This window comes from Trachurus trachurus (assembly GCF_905171665.1).
Source record: "Trachurus trachurus genome assembly, chromosome: 24".
Classification (NCBI taxonomy): Eukaryota; Metazoa; Chordata; class Actinopteri; order Carangiformes; family Carangidae; genus Trachurus; species Trachurus trachurus.
In genome coordinates this window covers 15426479-15444128 of record NC_139910.1, presented here as the reverse complement: position 1 = coordinate 15444128, position 17650 = coordinate 15426479, and the positions used below count along the sequence as shown (strand labels likewise).

Here is a 17650-nt window from a genome sequence, read left to right as displayed (position 1 = left end):
TGGGTCATCGAGGGGCAACACAGTGGCAGCTATCACATCCCCATCCCCTGGCAACCAAGAAGTAATATCACTAATAATCATATCCATGCAAATTGCTGTTATTCTACTCCAGCACGTCTTCTTCTATGTCCAGGTCACGCGCAGGCTCATATTCTGATTTTTTTTCCCCTTGACAACAGAAACAAGTGCGTATTTTTCCGGCAGCATCCTCATCTTTGTCATTGGTGAAAAAGCTGAATACATCAAGTCCTGCACACACACACATCAGGGGCCCAACGAGGACTTAGAGGATATGAGAGTCAGACGCCTACTCACTTATTACACTTGGGCAAATCCTGCATCCTCCTCTCCTCTCCTCTGTCCTGTCTCCTAAACCTTTTTATTCAGGGACCCGGAGACCTCTCCGGAACAAAACAGCTTTTAGCGCAAGCATCTCTCTCTGCTTGTGTTTTCGCAAATAGCTCTCTCTCTCTCTCTCTCTCTCTCTCTCTCTCCCTCCCTCCCTCTCTCTCCCTCTATCTGTGTGTGTGTGTGTGTGTGTGTGTGTCTCTCTCTCTCACTCGTTTCTCTAAAAAAGAAAAAAAAACTCTGTGAAAAGAAATGGAGCTGTTGTAGGAGCTCATCAAGTCATTATCTGATTAAGGCCATTTTTATAACCGCTGCTGCTCAAGAGATAATAGTCATTCTTTCAATAATAATTCAAGCAACTTAAAATTCAGCAAAAACTCGGCTCGGTTGTGTTTGTTGATTTCTGCACCTAAAACGAGACGAAAAACATCCCACAACGACCTTCTAATACTACAATAATAATAATAATAACAATAATAACATTTATTATAGCCTAATGATAATAACAATAGAAATAGTTGGGCTGTCCTTGATGCAAATGAATACTAAGGAAAAATAGGCCACTGCTTTCCTTCCACTCCACATACCATCATCACCGCGTGCTTACTTGTGGTCAGTGTGATTTAAAGAAGAAAAAAAAAACGTACCTCAGGGAGAAATATTGTTTTCACTGCCTCCTTCTTTCTGCATTAGGGCCCAACTCTAATAAATATGTCAATAAATTCAGCCATCAGTGCGCAAAGCCAACGCGCATTATCAGTCTTAGGCATCGAGGTGTGTCGTACTCCCTAACCCAAAAAGAGAGGGAGTGGGGGTGGTGGTGGTGGTGGTGGTGGTGGGGGGGAGGTGGGTGCGTTTGAAATAAATACACGCGTTGATCCACCTGGAATGGGCCGCGATAAGAGCAGCCAGTGTTAACCAGCACGTTTCCTCTACACCTCACCCGAGTCTTCCTTTTCCAAACACGCGCTTCTTTAATGTCCCGGCCTGTTTTTCCAGCCTGTGTGCGCCACCGACGGCACCCAGGGGAGCCGAGGCCAAATCAGCCACAGGCCAGCGAGAGGGGAGCAAGGGGCCGGGACACCTGCTTTGGAAAAGACACTCTAGACACTAAACTTTGCTGACTTCGTTGCAATTCGTTCGTCCCAAAAAACACTTGCTTGCGACATGGAAAAGAGACTCGCCTTTTCCTTTTTGGCACCTGACAGAGAGGGGGGCATATGGAAAATAAGATTTCTCGTTAAGTACTTTAGGATCCTGTTTGCGTAGAGCATAAAAAAAGAAGATTCAGTGAGCAACAAATGAATCCACAGTGAAACTATGGAAGGGGGGGAAATTTGGAAAAAAAACGCACACCCTTCTGATATCCACAGTGCATGAAAAACTTTTTCTCAGCTGCAATAAACGAAACTCCATCCACTGATGATGATGATAATAATACACTATAAATAATAAATGTTTTAAGAAATACAATTTTAAGCAATCTCTCACATGTGCTGTATCCCAGTTGTGCGGTTTCTCTTATTGGAGGAGCGCAGTCTGAGTGGAAATCTAGATGAACGTGACCTCAATTATCCAGAAAAATGTTTACACTCGATGAAGAAAAAAAAAAAATTCTCCCACATAAAGATTAATTTCAGTGGCACAAAAAAAATCTATGATTTCCTACAAATATTACTCAACTATTTGTGTACACACCTGTTGTAAAGGTGTACGGCTGTGGTGTTTGCAAAGCGTAAAAAAAACTGCAGTGTAATTAACAAGGGTCTAATTTGTGCGGACGCGGGAGGGATGAGGGCGAAGCGAGCCGTCATCATTTCATAAATCAGAAGCGTCGAACAGGTTTATATGTGGAAAGGATCAGATGTCAACTGACCGCAGGCTTCAGCGTCACAGGTGGAGAAGTTTCCACACAGAGGAAAATCTAATAATTCCTCAAATAAAAGAAAAAAAATCTTACTTTCAACATATAAATGTGGATTTTTTTTTCTTTTTTAATCAGTTTACACTCCATCATCTCTGATGACAGTGCAATCTTTACGCACGCAGGGATATGTCAGTGGCAGCAGGTTGCAGATCCCAGTGACAGACGTTTCATGATGATATTGGGTTCTTAACTGAGCATTTCACAAAGAGACGTTTAGCTCTCTGGATAATCTGAATTCCAAAGCAAAGCTGAGAGCCTCTGTGCCGCTTTGCCTTGTTCATAAAAAAGACTTTGCTTGCAACCAATGAGAAAACCCTGCGCGTAAAATAACCCTACATGCCACTTTTCAACCTCCAATACCCAGGTGACCCACGTAACGTCCCCTTGAGAAACAGCAGTCTAAATGTGTACCAGACAAAAAAAATTAAAAACAACAAATGCGCTGTGACTTCCTAATATTTAGACATAAAAAGATCAAATTACAAAGTTGGCAATCATTAAAAAATGACTGAGTTTGGATGAATGTTAATGCATTTTAATGGGTTCTTCACAAACCTGATCGAAACATGCGTTAACACACGGGTAAAAAACAAAAAAAACAAAAAACAGTTTGAGTAGTAAAATCAAGTGTTAATTTGTAATTTTAGCGGCACAATGAAGACTGTAACATGTCTGGAAACATTTGCATATAAAATAAAACTTCCTGCACATTTCAGTTAACGTTGCATTCATCTTAAAATCATGTTGCTTTTCCTTTTCTCTTTAATCTACGGAATAAATCTACAACAGGGACTAAATCTCACAGGTGATCAGATATACTTGTTTCATGTATTTTCTCCACAATCAACGTCCTGATTACTTAATTCCACACTTGATTTCATATCTGACATTTAGCTTTTTATTATAGGAACTTTCCAATTAAGATTTGAGGAACATGATAATGTGTAGTCTATGTGTTTTATTACGGGTTTATAATGGTGTAATGTCAAAGTGCGTAACGATTCTTACTCGCGCAGTCGGTGCTTTGAGAAGAAAGAGATTAGTAAGAGTGGTATTTCCTCTTTTTTCCTCCTCTCTCTCTCTCTTTAGTTGCAAAGCTCAAGTCCCCCCATTCTCTGGTCAAGTTCAGTGCGTTGTTCTCCGGACCGGACGGACGCCTCTTATTGGTAGGTTGCGACGGTTACATCACGCCGCTCGTGACGCGCACGTCTTCCTGTTTCCTTCAGCCGCGTCTTAAAGTGAATCTTTAGTGGCGGAGGAGCGCTCCAGCATCCAGTGCTCTCCTGCATCCAGTGCGCCTCGGAGACGCACACATACACACACACGCTGTAGTCTCTCTCTCTCTCTCTCTCTCGCTCGCTCTCTCTCTCTCCGTGCCTCGCACTCTCTCTATGTCTCTCACTCTCTCAGTCAAAGCAGAGGATAGAGGGAGAGACTGACGCGCAAGAAGAGCTCTTTTCATCTTATATATTTTTTTCCTATTTTGTTCCTTTCGCTCGCGTCGCCGACTTTACTCCGGCTCTTCCTCCTCTGACAGATTCTTCAATCCCGACATCCAGCGAAAACCCGCCGAGCTCTGCTGTATATTCTTTCCTCTTTTTTTTGTGCCGTAGGAGTTCAGGTTGTCCCCCTCTTCATCTAAAGGGTAAGTAACCTTGTCCTCGGATACCTCCCTCTCTTCTTCTGCCTCGCCTGGTCACGTTGGGGCGGACAGAGAGAAAAAAACAACAACAACAACAAACAAATCAAACATAATTATTCCTCTAAACGTAACTATTGCACGTTATTTGCTCGCGTTTCGTCCTCTTCGTCTTGATCTGCGCTAAGAGTTGCGTGAGCGGTGGCCCGAGTGCTTGTGCGTGTGTATGTGTGTGTGTGTGTTTGCGAGGATGATTTGCGGACGGTAGCCCAACCTTCCTCACCAGAGCGGAGATCAAGTTGATTTGCAACTTTGAGAAGTTAAGTTTTAAGGGGAAACGTGACGTGCTTTCTTTTTCTATTCAATGCGAACGGTGATTTTAAACACACTGAAACTTGTATCTGGTCTCTGGTGTGAGCGCTGAAAACCGTCAGTTTGCCATCACCTCACGTATCCTGTGGGTGACACTTCAATTTTCACACCTAACACCTGCCCTTTTTATTTTATTTTATTTTATTATGCCAAATCATCGCCCTGGAAGAGCAGATCAGGTCCTGTTTAGTGAATTTGTTGAGTGTCTTCCGCGGCTGCTGCTGTTCAGCTGCGATGAAAACGCTGCCGGTGTATTGTTGTGCGCGCAAATCTGTCTCGTAGGTTTCTGATATCTTAGTCTGTGCACTGGCAACCAGATGTACAAACAAGCAGCCAATCACAGCCACCTTTATTAGGTTATCTTACTGTGATAATGCTGATGGTAACTCCATGAAGTTACAAATACTTCTTTTTTTTAATTCAGGGAAAAGTTTTGTTTTTGTTTCTTATCTGCTGAGTGTTTGGTGAAAGGTTTGAAGTAAGAGGAGGAAGCATGCTGGAATGATGGAGTGTTAGAGTTGGAGTGGAGATCTATAGCTCTGATCATATGTGGAGTTCATAGTTGCTTAAATTGTTGAAAGGTTTTTTTTCTTTTAAGGGAGAGAGAGATAGACTGAGAGAGAGAGGGAGAGTGCGCATGGGCAATGGGAGACAGGTGCGCGGTCGGAAAAGACAGGTGCTGGTGACTATTTTGAGCTTATTGTTAAGATCCTGAGGCAATCAAGTCAAGTTTTTTTCTTAGAGATGTATCACCTCCTGTCTGAACTGCTGGATATGGCTGTCAAGACTTGGGCCAAAGCCATTTATCAGAGGGTTTTATTTTGAAGTCCTGGTGTTACTTCACTATAGGGAGAAAAAAAAACAACAACATTTAAGCCAGCAGCAAATTTGGACCTTAATAGTTTTTGATGGTCAGTTCAAAAAGTGTATTTGCAGAATGTTTTTTGTCTTGAGTGACAAACCAGCCAGTCCGTGTCACTTGTGTGTTTCTAACAAAGCCAGCAAAGTTGTGTGTGTGTGTGTGTGTGTGTGTGCTCAGAGTTGAATGTGTCTGCTGAGACTCAGGGACAAGAAAGACGCCTTTTTATATGTATATTAAAAAATAAACTACTCACATACAGCACAAATGTAAAGATGATATAATTTCCATTGGTAAGAACAAGCAAATAATAATTTAAGGGGAATGTTAAGTCAAATTCTCCCTGCTGTTTTTCCTCTAAGCTTAAACTGAGCCTATAAAATAAATCTCTGCTCCTATAAAATCATATCAAAATTAGATGTGAATCAATCATGGGACATATTCGCATTAAAAATTAAAAGTTTTTATAGCTACGTTGCAGCTTTGTCTAAAAGTCGACTTGAATCAGAGCAACATTTAAGTCTAAGTACAAGCTTTAAATTTCAAGCTATGCTTTGCTTGCGTTTTTTGTATTTAAATGTTATAATTTTTGACTGAGCGTCTGAGTCTTGTGTTTTCCTTAAGAGTGTAAAAGGAAAATGTTAATTGTTGCACCACTTTTGCCACTTTTATGCTATTAAAAAAGCACTGCCGATTTTATATTTATTCACCTCTGAAATATTTGTATTTGTTTAAGAGAGGCTGTAGAGATTAAATAGTACCTGATAATATCATCACATTTGAGATTGGCTGCTTCTTCCACGTCTCTGACTGAGACACTGCCAGCGCTGCTTACGTAGCATTATTGATGCAGGCCTGTACTGACAAAACGCTTTGCTTTCAGAGGGGCATTAGGGTTTTTGTAAGAGTGCTTTAAGTTGCTCCTTGCCAGAGTTGACCCTTGTGACCTATTCATTTGAGCAGAATTAACTGCCCTTGCCAGATGAAAAGACAAACAAAAAACACAGAAGTGAGCTCACGCTGGCACCAAAATCAATAGGCCTATTTTGTGTTCCCTTTTTTTGTGTCACTCTCCCCATTGCTGAAGATATGATGGCCATATTGATTAATATGAACATAGTTGCATTTAAACATTATAAAAATGTATAAAGGCGATTTAAAATTTGAACATTTTGTTTGACTAACCAAATGACAGCTCACTTAGAGAACAGACTTACTAAAGGGTTCACAATGATGTGTGCAATGTGTTTATTCTTCCTATGTGTGGATTTATTTTTTTATAGGTTATCTTTAACCTATTTTTTTATTTTGAAAGTTAATAGCGCCTATGTTGGCTTACACTGCACAAACATGGAAATGAGGACAAGTACTTAAGTAATTATCATAATTTTATGCAGCTTTGTGTTCCGTGGGAACTGGTTCAGTGTCGCGCGGCATGTAACAGGGGACAGGATAAAATGTAGGACTTTGCCCTGGAATGTCAAGCCCAGGCCTAATTCTGACCCCATCTCGCCTGTTTCCCTTCACCCCACTGTCATTGGTCCCAAATGTAATCACGGACGTCCCCGTCCTCATAGAAATATAATAGGAGTGACTGCCTGCTGACTTGAGACAAAACTCTTCGGTTTTTATCCATAATGTCGGCTGATGCAGTTCTATAGACAGATGTCTATTGTTTCAGTATGTCAAAATCTTTACTGTTTTCCTGATTGAGTGTGTGAATGAGTGAGTGAGTTTTCACTTTTGAAAGTCACGCATCTGTGAATCTTTGCCCGCAGGTACTCAGAGGCTTTGAAAACAAAAAGGACTGGGTTTGTGGGATATGGCCCAATAGCAGCAGCCCGTGATGCCGGACCATGACAGCGACTCCCTCCTGAACAGACAGACCAAACGAAGACGTGTGGACATTGGTGTTAAGAGGACCGTAGGCAACACAGCCTCCTCCACAGCAGCAGCCGCAACAGCAACCACTGATAACATTGCCCGGGCCAAAGCAGCCATTTTCAGTGCCATGAACTCTCTGAGCTCCCACTCTCACCACGGATCAGACACCGACTCCATGGAGTGCTCTGTTGTGCAGCCACATGGCGGGCCTGGCGTTGTTACAGCCAGCGACAGTGAGTCCAAGTCCAATGTACTCCGAAAGCTTCTGAAGAGGGCCAACTCATATGAGGACACCATGATGCCCTTTCCTGGCACCACCATTATCTCTCAGCTTCTCAAGAATAACATGGCTAAAAATGGAGGAGGACCCGAGAGGGGAGAAAGAGGAGACAGGGGTGATAGAGGGGAGTCGGGCTTCCCCGGATCAGGGCTCTCCAATGCAAGCTCAGATGCTCCTCAAGAGGACGCCTGCAGTAACTCCTCTCAGGACAGCACGCCTCAAGAGTGCTTGTCACCATTCGGCCGTCCTCCCGGCCTGGCCACCTTTGACATTGAACGTCTCAATGACGAGCACCTGCGTGCCAAGCGAGCACGTGTAGAGAACATTATCCGTGGTATGAGCCACTCACCCAGCGTGGTGGTTCCTGCCGCTTCCCGTCACGATCGCGACCACGAGATGGACGGAGAGCGGGACATCGAGATGGACTGTCCACCTCCTCAGTCTCAGCAGCAGGCTCCCAGCAGCCCACGGGGAGGCGAGGCGTGCAGCGGCGGCAGCAACAACCGAGAGAACAAGCGCAAGCAGCGTCTGCCTCAGCAGCAGCAGCAGAGCTTCACCCAGCTGGTGTGCCAGAGGAAGGAGCAGAAGCAGGAGGAGCGGCGGCAGCTGAAGCTGCAGCTGGAGGACATGCAGAAGCAGCTTCGCCAGCTGCAGGAGAAGTTCTTTCAGATCTACGACTCGACCGACGACTCGGAACACAACGAACTCCACAACGACCTCCACAACGACATAGGAAACATGTCCGAGGACAGCCCGGCCAGGTCCGACACGGGCGCCGACGACCGGGGCGGAGACGACTTGCGCTCTGACAATGAGATGTCTGACCTGGACCCGGGCCATTTCCTGGACAGGGCGCGGGCTTTGCTTCAGGAGCAGGCCCTGCTGGCCGACGGAGACAAGCCCAGAAGAGAGGGGCTGGGCCGGAGCAAAGCACAGGGAGGGCCGGGCTCCTCCATGCACGCCGAAGGTAAACAACTGGCAGAAACACTGAAGCAGGAACTTAATTCAGCCATGACCCAGGTGGTGGACACAGTGGTTAAGGTGTTTGCCAAACCTCCACGCCCCACACCACAGCAGGCCTTCCCCCCACTTTCCATACCTCCTGAAAGATTCCCCACCGCTGTCAATGGAGATAACCCCAATTTCCACACTGCCAACCAGAGGCTGCAGTGCTTCGGTGATGTCATCATTCCCAATCCACTAGACTCCTTCGCCAGCATGTCGGGGATGCCAGGCGCCACCAACGACCAAACCGAGGCCCTGCCCCTAGTTGTGAGGAAGACGCCCAGCGAGCACCACCACCAGTCCTCAGCTGTGGGAGCGCACGGTGGTCACCACCACCCCGCTCTTCACCCTTCCTCGCTCTCTGCCTCCATGGGCTTCAGCCCCCCATCCTTTAGACACCCCTTCCCGCTGCCTCTCATGGGCTATCCTTTCCAGAGTCCCCTTGGCGCCCCCACAGGTAGCTACACGGGGAAGGACCGTTCCTCTCCAGACTCCATGGACCTGTCCCGGGAGACCACCAGCCTGAGGACCAAGATGGCGTCAGGTCACCACCACCACCACCACCTGGGGCACCACCATCGCTCTTGTTCACCGGCGCATCCGGGCAGCACAGCCGAGGGTCTCTCCCTGTCCCTCATAAAGTCCGAGTGCAGTGACCTGACCGACATGGCTGACATCTCACCTTACTCAGGCAGCAATGTATCCTTTAAAATAATCTGAATGGCCTTGGGGTGAGTGTACGCGTGTGTGAGAAAGTTTGTGTTGTGAGGGGCGACAATAAGTGAATACGTAACAGATGTTTTAACCCTACATGCTCCGGTTCAGACCAGCTTATGTCTGTGTGAGGCAGTAAAAAAAAAAATCTGACTTCAGGGGGTAGTTCCCCATAGAGACCGGTGCATCTGAACCACAAAGAGTTAAAAATCAAATCTTTTTGCCTGTTTGAAACTAGCCTAAGAAAGTGAGAATTTTTTTTGATGAATCACTTGTCCACCCACTGCTGTTCTCTTCTCCATTTACTGCATTGTTGTGTTTATTTTTATACTCATACCTCTTCCTTCTCACAGCACCATACCACCTTTTCTTCCATCTTCAATCCAGAGTGCTTTAAAAGCTCTCTTGTCACATATCACTTACTCAGGAAGATTAGGTACCCACGACATTTACTGCCCCAATTCCTTTTATAAAAAAAAATGGCTTGAAAGGCCAAGGAGGCAGATAGCATCCTGGAACTTGGCACACAATGGTGTTATATAGCCTCCCTTATAGTTTAACCCCAGTGTGCCCCAATCATGCCCTGTGGATAAAGAGCCTATCCCCTATGGGAGGCTCAGTTGAATCCCCGGGGGGCTCCAGACTAATAGCTTAAACAGATACATTCAGAGCCTTCTCTGTTTCCCCTATACCTCTTTAGATCCTAAGTATTCAACACCCCTTAACCCTTATGAAAGTTTGATTCATGTCACAGCGTCTGTCCTTAGAAAACCTTGTCATCCAGTCATTAGCATTCATTACAAGCTTAAGAAAACAATCCTAGATCTTTTTACCTGTGCTGGACACATTAGTTAAGAGACTATGTATATTTAACACTTTGGATGCCTTGTTTGTGCTATTGTGTGCACCTGAGTGCCTGGGCTTTTTCATGTGTGTGTGTGTGTGTCTGTCTGTCTTTTTGTGTGTGTGCGTGTCACAAAAGGTTCGCCTGAGGACTCAGTAAAGATGTATATTTATGATTGCTTGTGTTTTCTCTTGTGTTCCTCTTATCATCCATCGCTGTTGTAAAAAGCCCACAATCATTGTCGTTTCTTTTCTCTTTTTTTCATTTCATAAAGATCTGTCAACAGCCCGGGGGGCCCTTCGGCTGTTGCTTGGCAGCCAAATACTTCTTTTTTTGTTTTCCCTCCCTGCAAACCCCCCTCCTCCCTGTCTTTTCTTTGAAGCGGACGTTAACAGGTGTTTGCAGCGAGCTGTTTATCTTTCATTACCTCGCCTTGTCTTGTCTTCTGACCCAAGGGTGAACGCTTTCCAGAGATCCATAATCCTTTGCTTCTGTGGGCTCCCGATGGAGGGATGAAAAGAGAAAAGGGAGAGAGAGACATACAGAGACTGAGAGAAAGTAGAAAACAATCAAACAATAACCACATATGCCAGATGCTGTGGCTTTCATTGTAACATTTATAAATTCAGGGCATTAACAGATGTACACCCCTTAATGGAAAGAATAGGAAGAACAGCATGTCCACATGTGTTGTTTTTCTTTTTCGTCATCTTTTATTTTTGATTCCCAGAGTTTATTCCACAGGTTTAGGAACAAAGTTTGGCATTTACAAGATATTGTTTTGTAGAATCGCTATTGTAATTAGTATGACATTTATGAATTGGTTTATTTGTATTTGTTCTCTCTCCGTTCGTAGCTGTTTCTATTGATGTAGAATTCTTGATATTTCTATTGCTTTTTTTTTCGAGCCTCTGAAGTCAGAAACAGCTTGTCAGACATTTTGCGAGGTGTGTTCAAGTTCACCAGCTCTCAGCAGCGTTGCAGAGCAGATGGCTGCTATCAATTTCCTCATTTGTTCTCAGTTCGACTCCAAATTTTCTTGTCCTTACACCTGGAATTAGAGAGTGGAGCAGCTATTTCCCTCTCATGACTTTGGGCTTTGGGGAAGTGTTGTGAGAATGATGATGTCTTGTCAGATGTGGCAGGCAAACAGTGGGCCAGCTGGTATGAGTGCACCATCATGACAAAATAATAGCCTTGCACGCCACCCCTAAGTCCAATCACAATTACATTTGCAAGCTGTGAGTGAATTGGAGATGAAAATGCCTCATCAGGAGATATGAAGGTTCTTAATTGTCATCTGAAGGGAGGTGATATTGCGTTTATGGCCGGAGAGGTAAAACCTTGGCGTCTTTCTTTTAAAAAATATTTTTTAATTTCAACGATAAGAGGAAAGCGATGTTAATCCTAATTGAAAAAGGAAAAACAAATCAGTCTAAGTGTAAGTGCGCAGCTTTCACAGCAAACCGATCCCACCTTGCCCTATATTGAAAAAGAGCTTTTCTTTTTCTCCGTCTCTCCTTCTCTCTGTCTGAGGATCCATTGTATCCCCTCCACTTGGAGCAGATGGTGTGGTGTGGAGAGTGAAGTGCTGCTCTTTTGGCCAGGCCTGACAGAGTAACACCAGTCTGCCAGGGTTTCCCCCACAAGACCCTCGCTGCGTATACAACTAACTCTCTCCCTCTCCCTCTCTCTCTCTCTCCCTCACTGAATCAGACAAAGTAGACAGGGTCTTTAAGGAGCCAACCCAGCGTGGTTCAGCATTTGCTGGCTTTGCTGTGTAACCCCGAGGCCAAGGGCAATCCAATCTAGCAGCTGATGCCTTCTTCCCACTCTATAGTTACAGCTACATCTGGACACTTGACTGATTTTAACGATCACAGCCACCCCAGTAGATCATAAATAATGTCAAGCAATGTATTTTGTCCACTCATGTGTAAATAGTCTTCATGAAAACTTGGGGCTGTGTCTTCTGTGTAATTTAAAGCCCTGTCTTGCTTGTGCTTGATGAAAACCCTTGTTGAAACAGCCCCGAGGTTTTAAAATGCAGCCCACCCCCATCCGCCTTTCCCTTTTCAATGTCTTATCCTCCAGATTGATATTATCAGATGCATTATACGACCGTTAATTCACCATGGAAATGGCTTGGGCCGTTCGGTGGCGCAGATGTGTTTCAGTCCCCCCCATCACTGGCTGAGGCCAAAGCCTCAGAGCCCCTCTTCTCCTTCTCCTCCTCCTTCTTTTGCTCCTCCAAGGGTTTGGCAGCGGCAGAGAGGCTGGGGGGCAGGGGTGGAGCAGAGGGAGGAGGAGGGGGATGTAATTGAAGGTTGGAACCATGCTCTCCCTCAAGGTGCCCCCACCAGCCCATCTCCATCCGCTCTGCTGTTCAATCCAGCCGATCCATTAGGAGGACAAGGCCTCTGACATGTATTTGAATACGGCCTATGCGAGTGTGAGAAGGTTTTTTCCATGTTGCTCGGGCCAGTGTTGGGGACTATCTCCTAGACCTTGTTTTTGTCACTGATATGAAGCCAGCATCACACAGTCATATTCAGGCTTGGCATGTGTTGTCGCCAAGCCATTAGGCCTTCTTGCCCGTCACTGGCGTTAACTGCTGTCTTTGTCTGTGATATGCAAATGTCTCCTTTTTCTTCTTCCTTTTTTTTTTGGGTGGAGGTTAGCGCAGGGTGTAGGCAAAGGCGTTTGCTTACTTTGACTGTGAAATGAGCCTCCTTATGTAAAAGCATCGGCTGTAGTGCTGGCCAGCGTTTTATTTACCGTGACGCTCTCACACCTGATACGGACGATGCTAATTGCAAGCAAATGGTTTTGCTTTCGTGCACCGTCTTCAACAACACCACCCCCTCCTCCCCTCTCTCTCCGTCCCTCTCTCCCTCCCCCCCAGCAAGCCTGCATCCATGCCTGAAAGGAAATTTGGTTTAACCATCATCCAAATGATTTCTTGCCAAACTTTACTGCCAATTATTACCAAGTACATATTGTATTTGTGATTATATCAGGAGCCGCATTTGCTTGTTTTCCACTCCAAACAATTGTTAATGTCCTTAATGGCAGCTGTTTGCAGATCCAGGAGGGTCTCTCCCCCAATCATCTGAAGAAGGCCAAGCTCATGTTTTTCTACACCCGCTACCCGAGCTCTAACATGCTCAAGATGTTCTTCTCTGATGTCAAGGTGAGTCCCAACATGGTCTTTATGAACTTTGCCAAACAATTTGTCAAATCTCCTGCAATATCCTCCTTTTCAACTTAAGCAGACCTCACTGTGACTCTCACTGGTTTGCTTTTTCTTTTCGTTTTCAAACCCATTAGTAACAGCATTTATTTCCCTGAAATGGTGACTGCTTTCGCAATTTGTTTAGAAAGTGTAACGACTCTTTCACCTGTGCTTTTTTTTCCTTTTCTGTCTTGAGCCACATCTCTTCCTTGTACATTCGTCAAAGCTGCTGCTTTAAAAGAGGAAGTTTGATTTATTAATTGCGATTAGCCGGCTGCAGTTGCTGTGAACAGTGTGTGCTTGTCTGTCTCAAAACGAGGCCCTTTCCCTCCCTAAGTTATGGTTTTATGCAAAAGATGAAAGAAGAGGAAGTTGAATGGGTTTACATGAGGGAGCTGGAGAGCCTATGAGTATTCTAAAGATAAAGAGCGGGATGAGTAATGGAGGGGTGGAGAGGGCAGGGAGGAGGATGGAGCCTAGAGACGGAGGAGTGGTTATCTGAGCAGGTGTAGAGAGGGTGGTTTGATAGAGGGTGGGAGAGGAGAAAGAGTCGGTTTAGGGAACATGGCGAGGATGAGCATTAGCTCCACTGGGAGTTTAATGAAGGAAATTTGGAAAACAAAGCACAATATGTAAGCTGCACAAAAAAAAAAACAAGAACAACAACACAATGGGCGCGACTGTGGTAGTTGGTGTTGTTGTTGTTTTGTGTGTGTGCCCCTCTCGGACCATACGGAGGGGTAAACACTGTGACAGATCCGGGCCATCTTATTCAAATCAGAAGATAAAGGTTCCCTCTTCTCCCAGCTGCCCCCTCTTGGATGCCATCGCCGCCAGCCATGACTGGCAGCTCACGTTGATTTCCGAGATTTCTCATTGGTTAGGTTCAAAACAGGGCAACATGTAGGCACCTGAAGTGGTGATTCACTACAAAAGCCCCCAATAATAAAGCTGCTGATTGATTTGACATTTTTACCGTAGTTAAAAACGGCAGCAGCAATTACTATTAAAAGCCTCGCCCACTTTATTTCCCTGACTAACCCAAGGAGGTGGCCTCCTCATGAATAGCCCCATCAGATACTTAAACAAGGTCAAGCTAGTTAAGGGGATTATGAGTCACATTGGTTTGTTTTTGTTTTCAGTGGAGAACAATGGACTCAAGCTGTAAGTTAGTAGACATGTATGGGAATGAGACTGACTATCTAATTAGATTCAGCCTGGGCGGCCTCTTAGCGAGTGGCTGTCCTCAGACAAAAGTCTTGAAGGCTAATCAGGTCTCGACTAATCAGGTCTTGACTGTCAAGAACCTAATGAACGTGGGAAGTGGGTTGCCCTAACAACTGGGGGACGCCGTGGCTGTTTTTCCCCTTGATTAAGCTCCTTTCAAGACAGTCGTGACTTTTCTTTTGACTTTTGGTGTCCCTGAAATGTTTTGACAGATGTGTCATAATACCATTGTTGATGCTGCATCATCCCACCAGCTTTAAGACGTCTCATTATTACTGCAGATATTGTCCTGAATAATTATAACACATTAATGAACAGATTAAATAAATATATTCAGTCAATTAATAAAGTCAACTGAAGTTATTGGCTTTGTAAAGAGACACTGTGTGAGGATGTGCTGCGCATCCGTTATCGGATGTTTGCACCGCGATGAATAGTAGACGCACAAATTTCTTTCAGTTTCAGGTAAACACAGTCCCAAACACACAGACACACACACAGCTGTCCTGCAGTCATTTCTCTGTGGCTCTTTTAGCGACAAGCCTCAGTCATGTGCTGTCGAGTAGCGGGGGTCAGGAGGGTTTCCCTTTTCTATATGTCATTCCTTCTCTTTTCTTTTTTTTTCTGCTGATGGTGTAGCATGGTATGTGTGCCTCGGCGGTGCCGGGGAGAAAGAAAAGCCAGCGGCTGGATTTTGAGTCGCCGCAGTAACAAAAGCCCGCTTTCCAGGGCCGCTTTTTGTGTGCAGTCAGCCAATAGGCAGCCGGAGATTATCTCCCACAATTCACCCCTGCGAAAACAGGAAACGTTGGAAAGCCCTGATGACTGTGAAGGGGCTTACGAGAGAGAGAGGGAGAAAGAGAAAGAGAGAGAGAGAGAGAGGGAGGGAGGCCCGTACAGGCTTCTGTGTCTTTCTGCTCTCCTCTCCGGTTGTTCTGGATGTAGCTTAGCATTCTGAGGTCATCTGTGTGCTTTCTGCTCCATTGTCGACCACTGTGTCACACAAAGTATTGGCCAGAGACACACTTTGGCTTTTCATGCAAATGCTTCTCGGCTAATTTTTTTTTTTATCCGAAACAAACCAAAATACAGAATTGTAAAATCAGTTTGACTCTAGTCTGTGTGTGTGTGTGTGTGTGCAAGTTTGGCACAGACGGTCGACGCGCCTGAATGTTTCTGGTAGGCGACTAATATAGTTTAGACCAAGGATACTTGAGTGTTTTCCTATTCTGGACTTAAGTATGTGTCTGTGCTTGAGCAGAACATATGTGTGTGCGCACGTGTGTGTGTGTGTGTGTGTGTGTGTGTGTGTGCACCACTTTCTATCTTGTGCTGTTAGCACTAAGCGCTGACCTTTCACAGGCTCTTGAGTGTGAGTGTGAGAAACACGCTCTCACTGTCTCTCTCTCATCTGCCTCTCAGCCAGGCGCACACACACACACACACACACACCCTATGCTCAAAAGCAGTGCATTGACTCAAACACACACACACACATTTTCCTCACTGCATCTCATGTCTGTGCTGGCTGACCCCTGCCAGCTCTGATTAAGGAGCTGCAGTGATGTGCTTCTTTGAACCGATTCCCTCCTTTTTACGCTGAACACACTCGTCCTTAGCTGCTATCAGGGGGTCTCTGTCCCCCCACCAGCTACTTAATGAACCAAGACTGCTGGAAGCTGTAGGGTGACTTGCCAAAATTGAGTCCCAGAGTGTGTTGAGTGCAGTAGATAGTGGATATAATGTTATTTTGGTGCATTTACCTGCACGTACAGTAAATATTGTATCTGTTGTGCGCTCTACGTTGTGATTGAGCCACAGTTGACTTCAGTAATACATCTCCTCCTGAGCTGTCGGTATAATAAAGTAATCCTTGTCCAAAGTGACAAATCTATCCATCACTCGGCCGCAGTGACACCAAAGGTCCCCCGCATGAGCGATGGCAACTCTTTCACTGACTTTAATCTCAGTATGTAGCGCTCAAGTCCCACATGCACTCGGATGCATGTACACACACTCGCTCGCATCGGTCGACACCAATTCACTTATGTCCCCCCCCCCCCCCCCCAGTAAGACTTGTTTCCGATCTCAGGCCACGAGGGGAAGGTTTGCACCGCGCCGGCCGACGGCGGCTTGAGTGTTAACGGCGTGTTTGTGTCTCTCCGACTGTCTGCGACATTGTGTGTGTTTAAGAATAGCCCCCATGCAGCCCATGTATTTGTAAGTGTCAGTAGTTTGTTTGTTTGACACTCCGATGTCACGACCCCAGCTTGCTGACTGCTCACGTTCCGACCCTCTGCCCCCCCCTTCCCCCACCTCCACAAGCAAAAACGCCATTGTCCGACAGCGCTGACCTGCACCCATCCTCCTCTCCTCTCCTCCCTCCCTCCCTCATTTCCCCATTTATGCTCACCCTGCACTTTAGGACAGCCACCATGCTACCCCCCCCCCCCCCCCCCCCCCAGCACACACCCTCCCAAACCCCTGCCAAACAATGTCAAGCGGACTTATTCTCTTCCACTCTGCCATTATGTCATCATTCCAGAAAGGCACGGCTCTCTCCTTTAGCCCCGTCCCACCTTGGTCCAACTATCTCGCCTCTTCTGATTGGCCCGACGCCGCTGCCTGTCTCTTCTCTCCCGCTGCCTCGCCCTCCCATCCTCATGTGCTTGCGTGTGTCTGTGTGTGTCTGTGTGTGTGTTTGACTGCCATCCCAGATCGCGAAGAGTGTGCGTGCATGTTTGTGTGTGTGTGTGTGTGTCTGTGTGTTGTCGAACAATAGCCAGAGCCTAATCTCCATGTCAAAACCGCTCTGCCTCCCCAGCGAGCAGTCCGCTCAGCGTTTAGTAGCGTTTTGTCCCCCCATTCTTCCAGCACCACAAAAAGAGCAGAGGGGAGGGCGGAGTGAAGGCCTGCGTGTGTGTGTGTGTGTACGAAGGGCGTGGGTGATGGTTAGGGGGTATCAACTTTTCAGAGGCCCCGAATTTTGAATGTGTGAGGTGGAATTACGGGGAGTCAGTGAAGTGAAATGAAGGTGTTATTTTTCTGTGTTCAGGGGGGTTTGATCTAAAGCTGACTGGGCTTGGAAGGATCCTGCGCCCCTGAGGTCCTTATCTGGTGGTGTGGATGTTTAGACAGTGTGTTTTCACTGCCGAGAGCAGGCGGAAAAAAAAAAAAAAAAAGAGCCGGGACCAGCCGAGGGTCTTAATAGGTTTACCTCGCCCTATTGAATCCAGCCGAGCGGCACAGATCAGATAGCCACCACAGCCTTCTCTGCAGCGCTTATCGTCTCTCTCTGTCTTTCCCCTCTCTGTCT

General features: G+C 45.9%; 1 protein-coding gene across 4 annotated transcripts in view; it reads left to right on the top strand.

Moving 5' to 3' along the window:
- LOC311007853 (prospero homeobox protein 1-like) overlaps positions 1–17650 on the top strand; it is a 37930-nt gene that overhangs the window by 1709 nt on the left and 18571 nt on the right. For 2 of the 4 annotated variants that reach the window (XM_084001212.1, XM_084001215.1), the window contains exons 1-3: positions 2841–3920; positions 6924–9013; positions 12958–13065. In XM_084001212.1, the coding sequence (XP_083857338.1) occupies positions 6992–9013; positions 12958–13065 (2130 nt within the window). In that variant the 5' untranslated portion in view covers positions 2841–3920; positions 6924–6991. Of the gene's footprint in view, positions 1–2840; positions 3921–6923; positions 9014–12957; positions 13066–17650 lie in introns of those variants that run through there. The other 2 variants (XM_084001213.1, XM_084001214.1) reach the window with 1 other exon arrangement.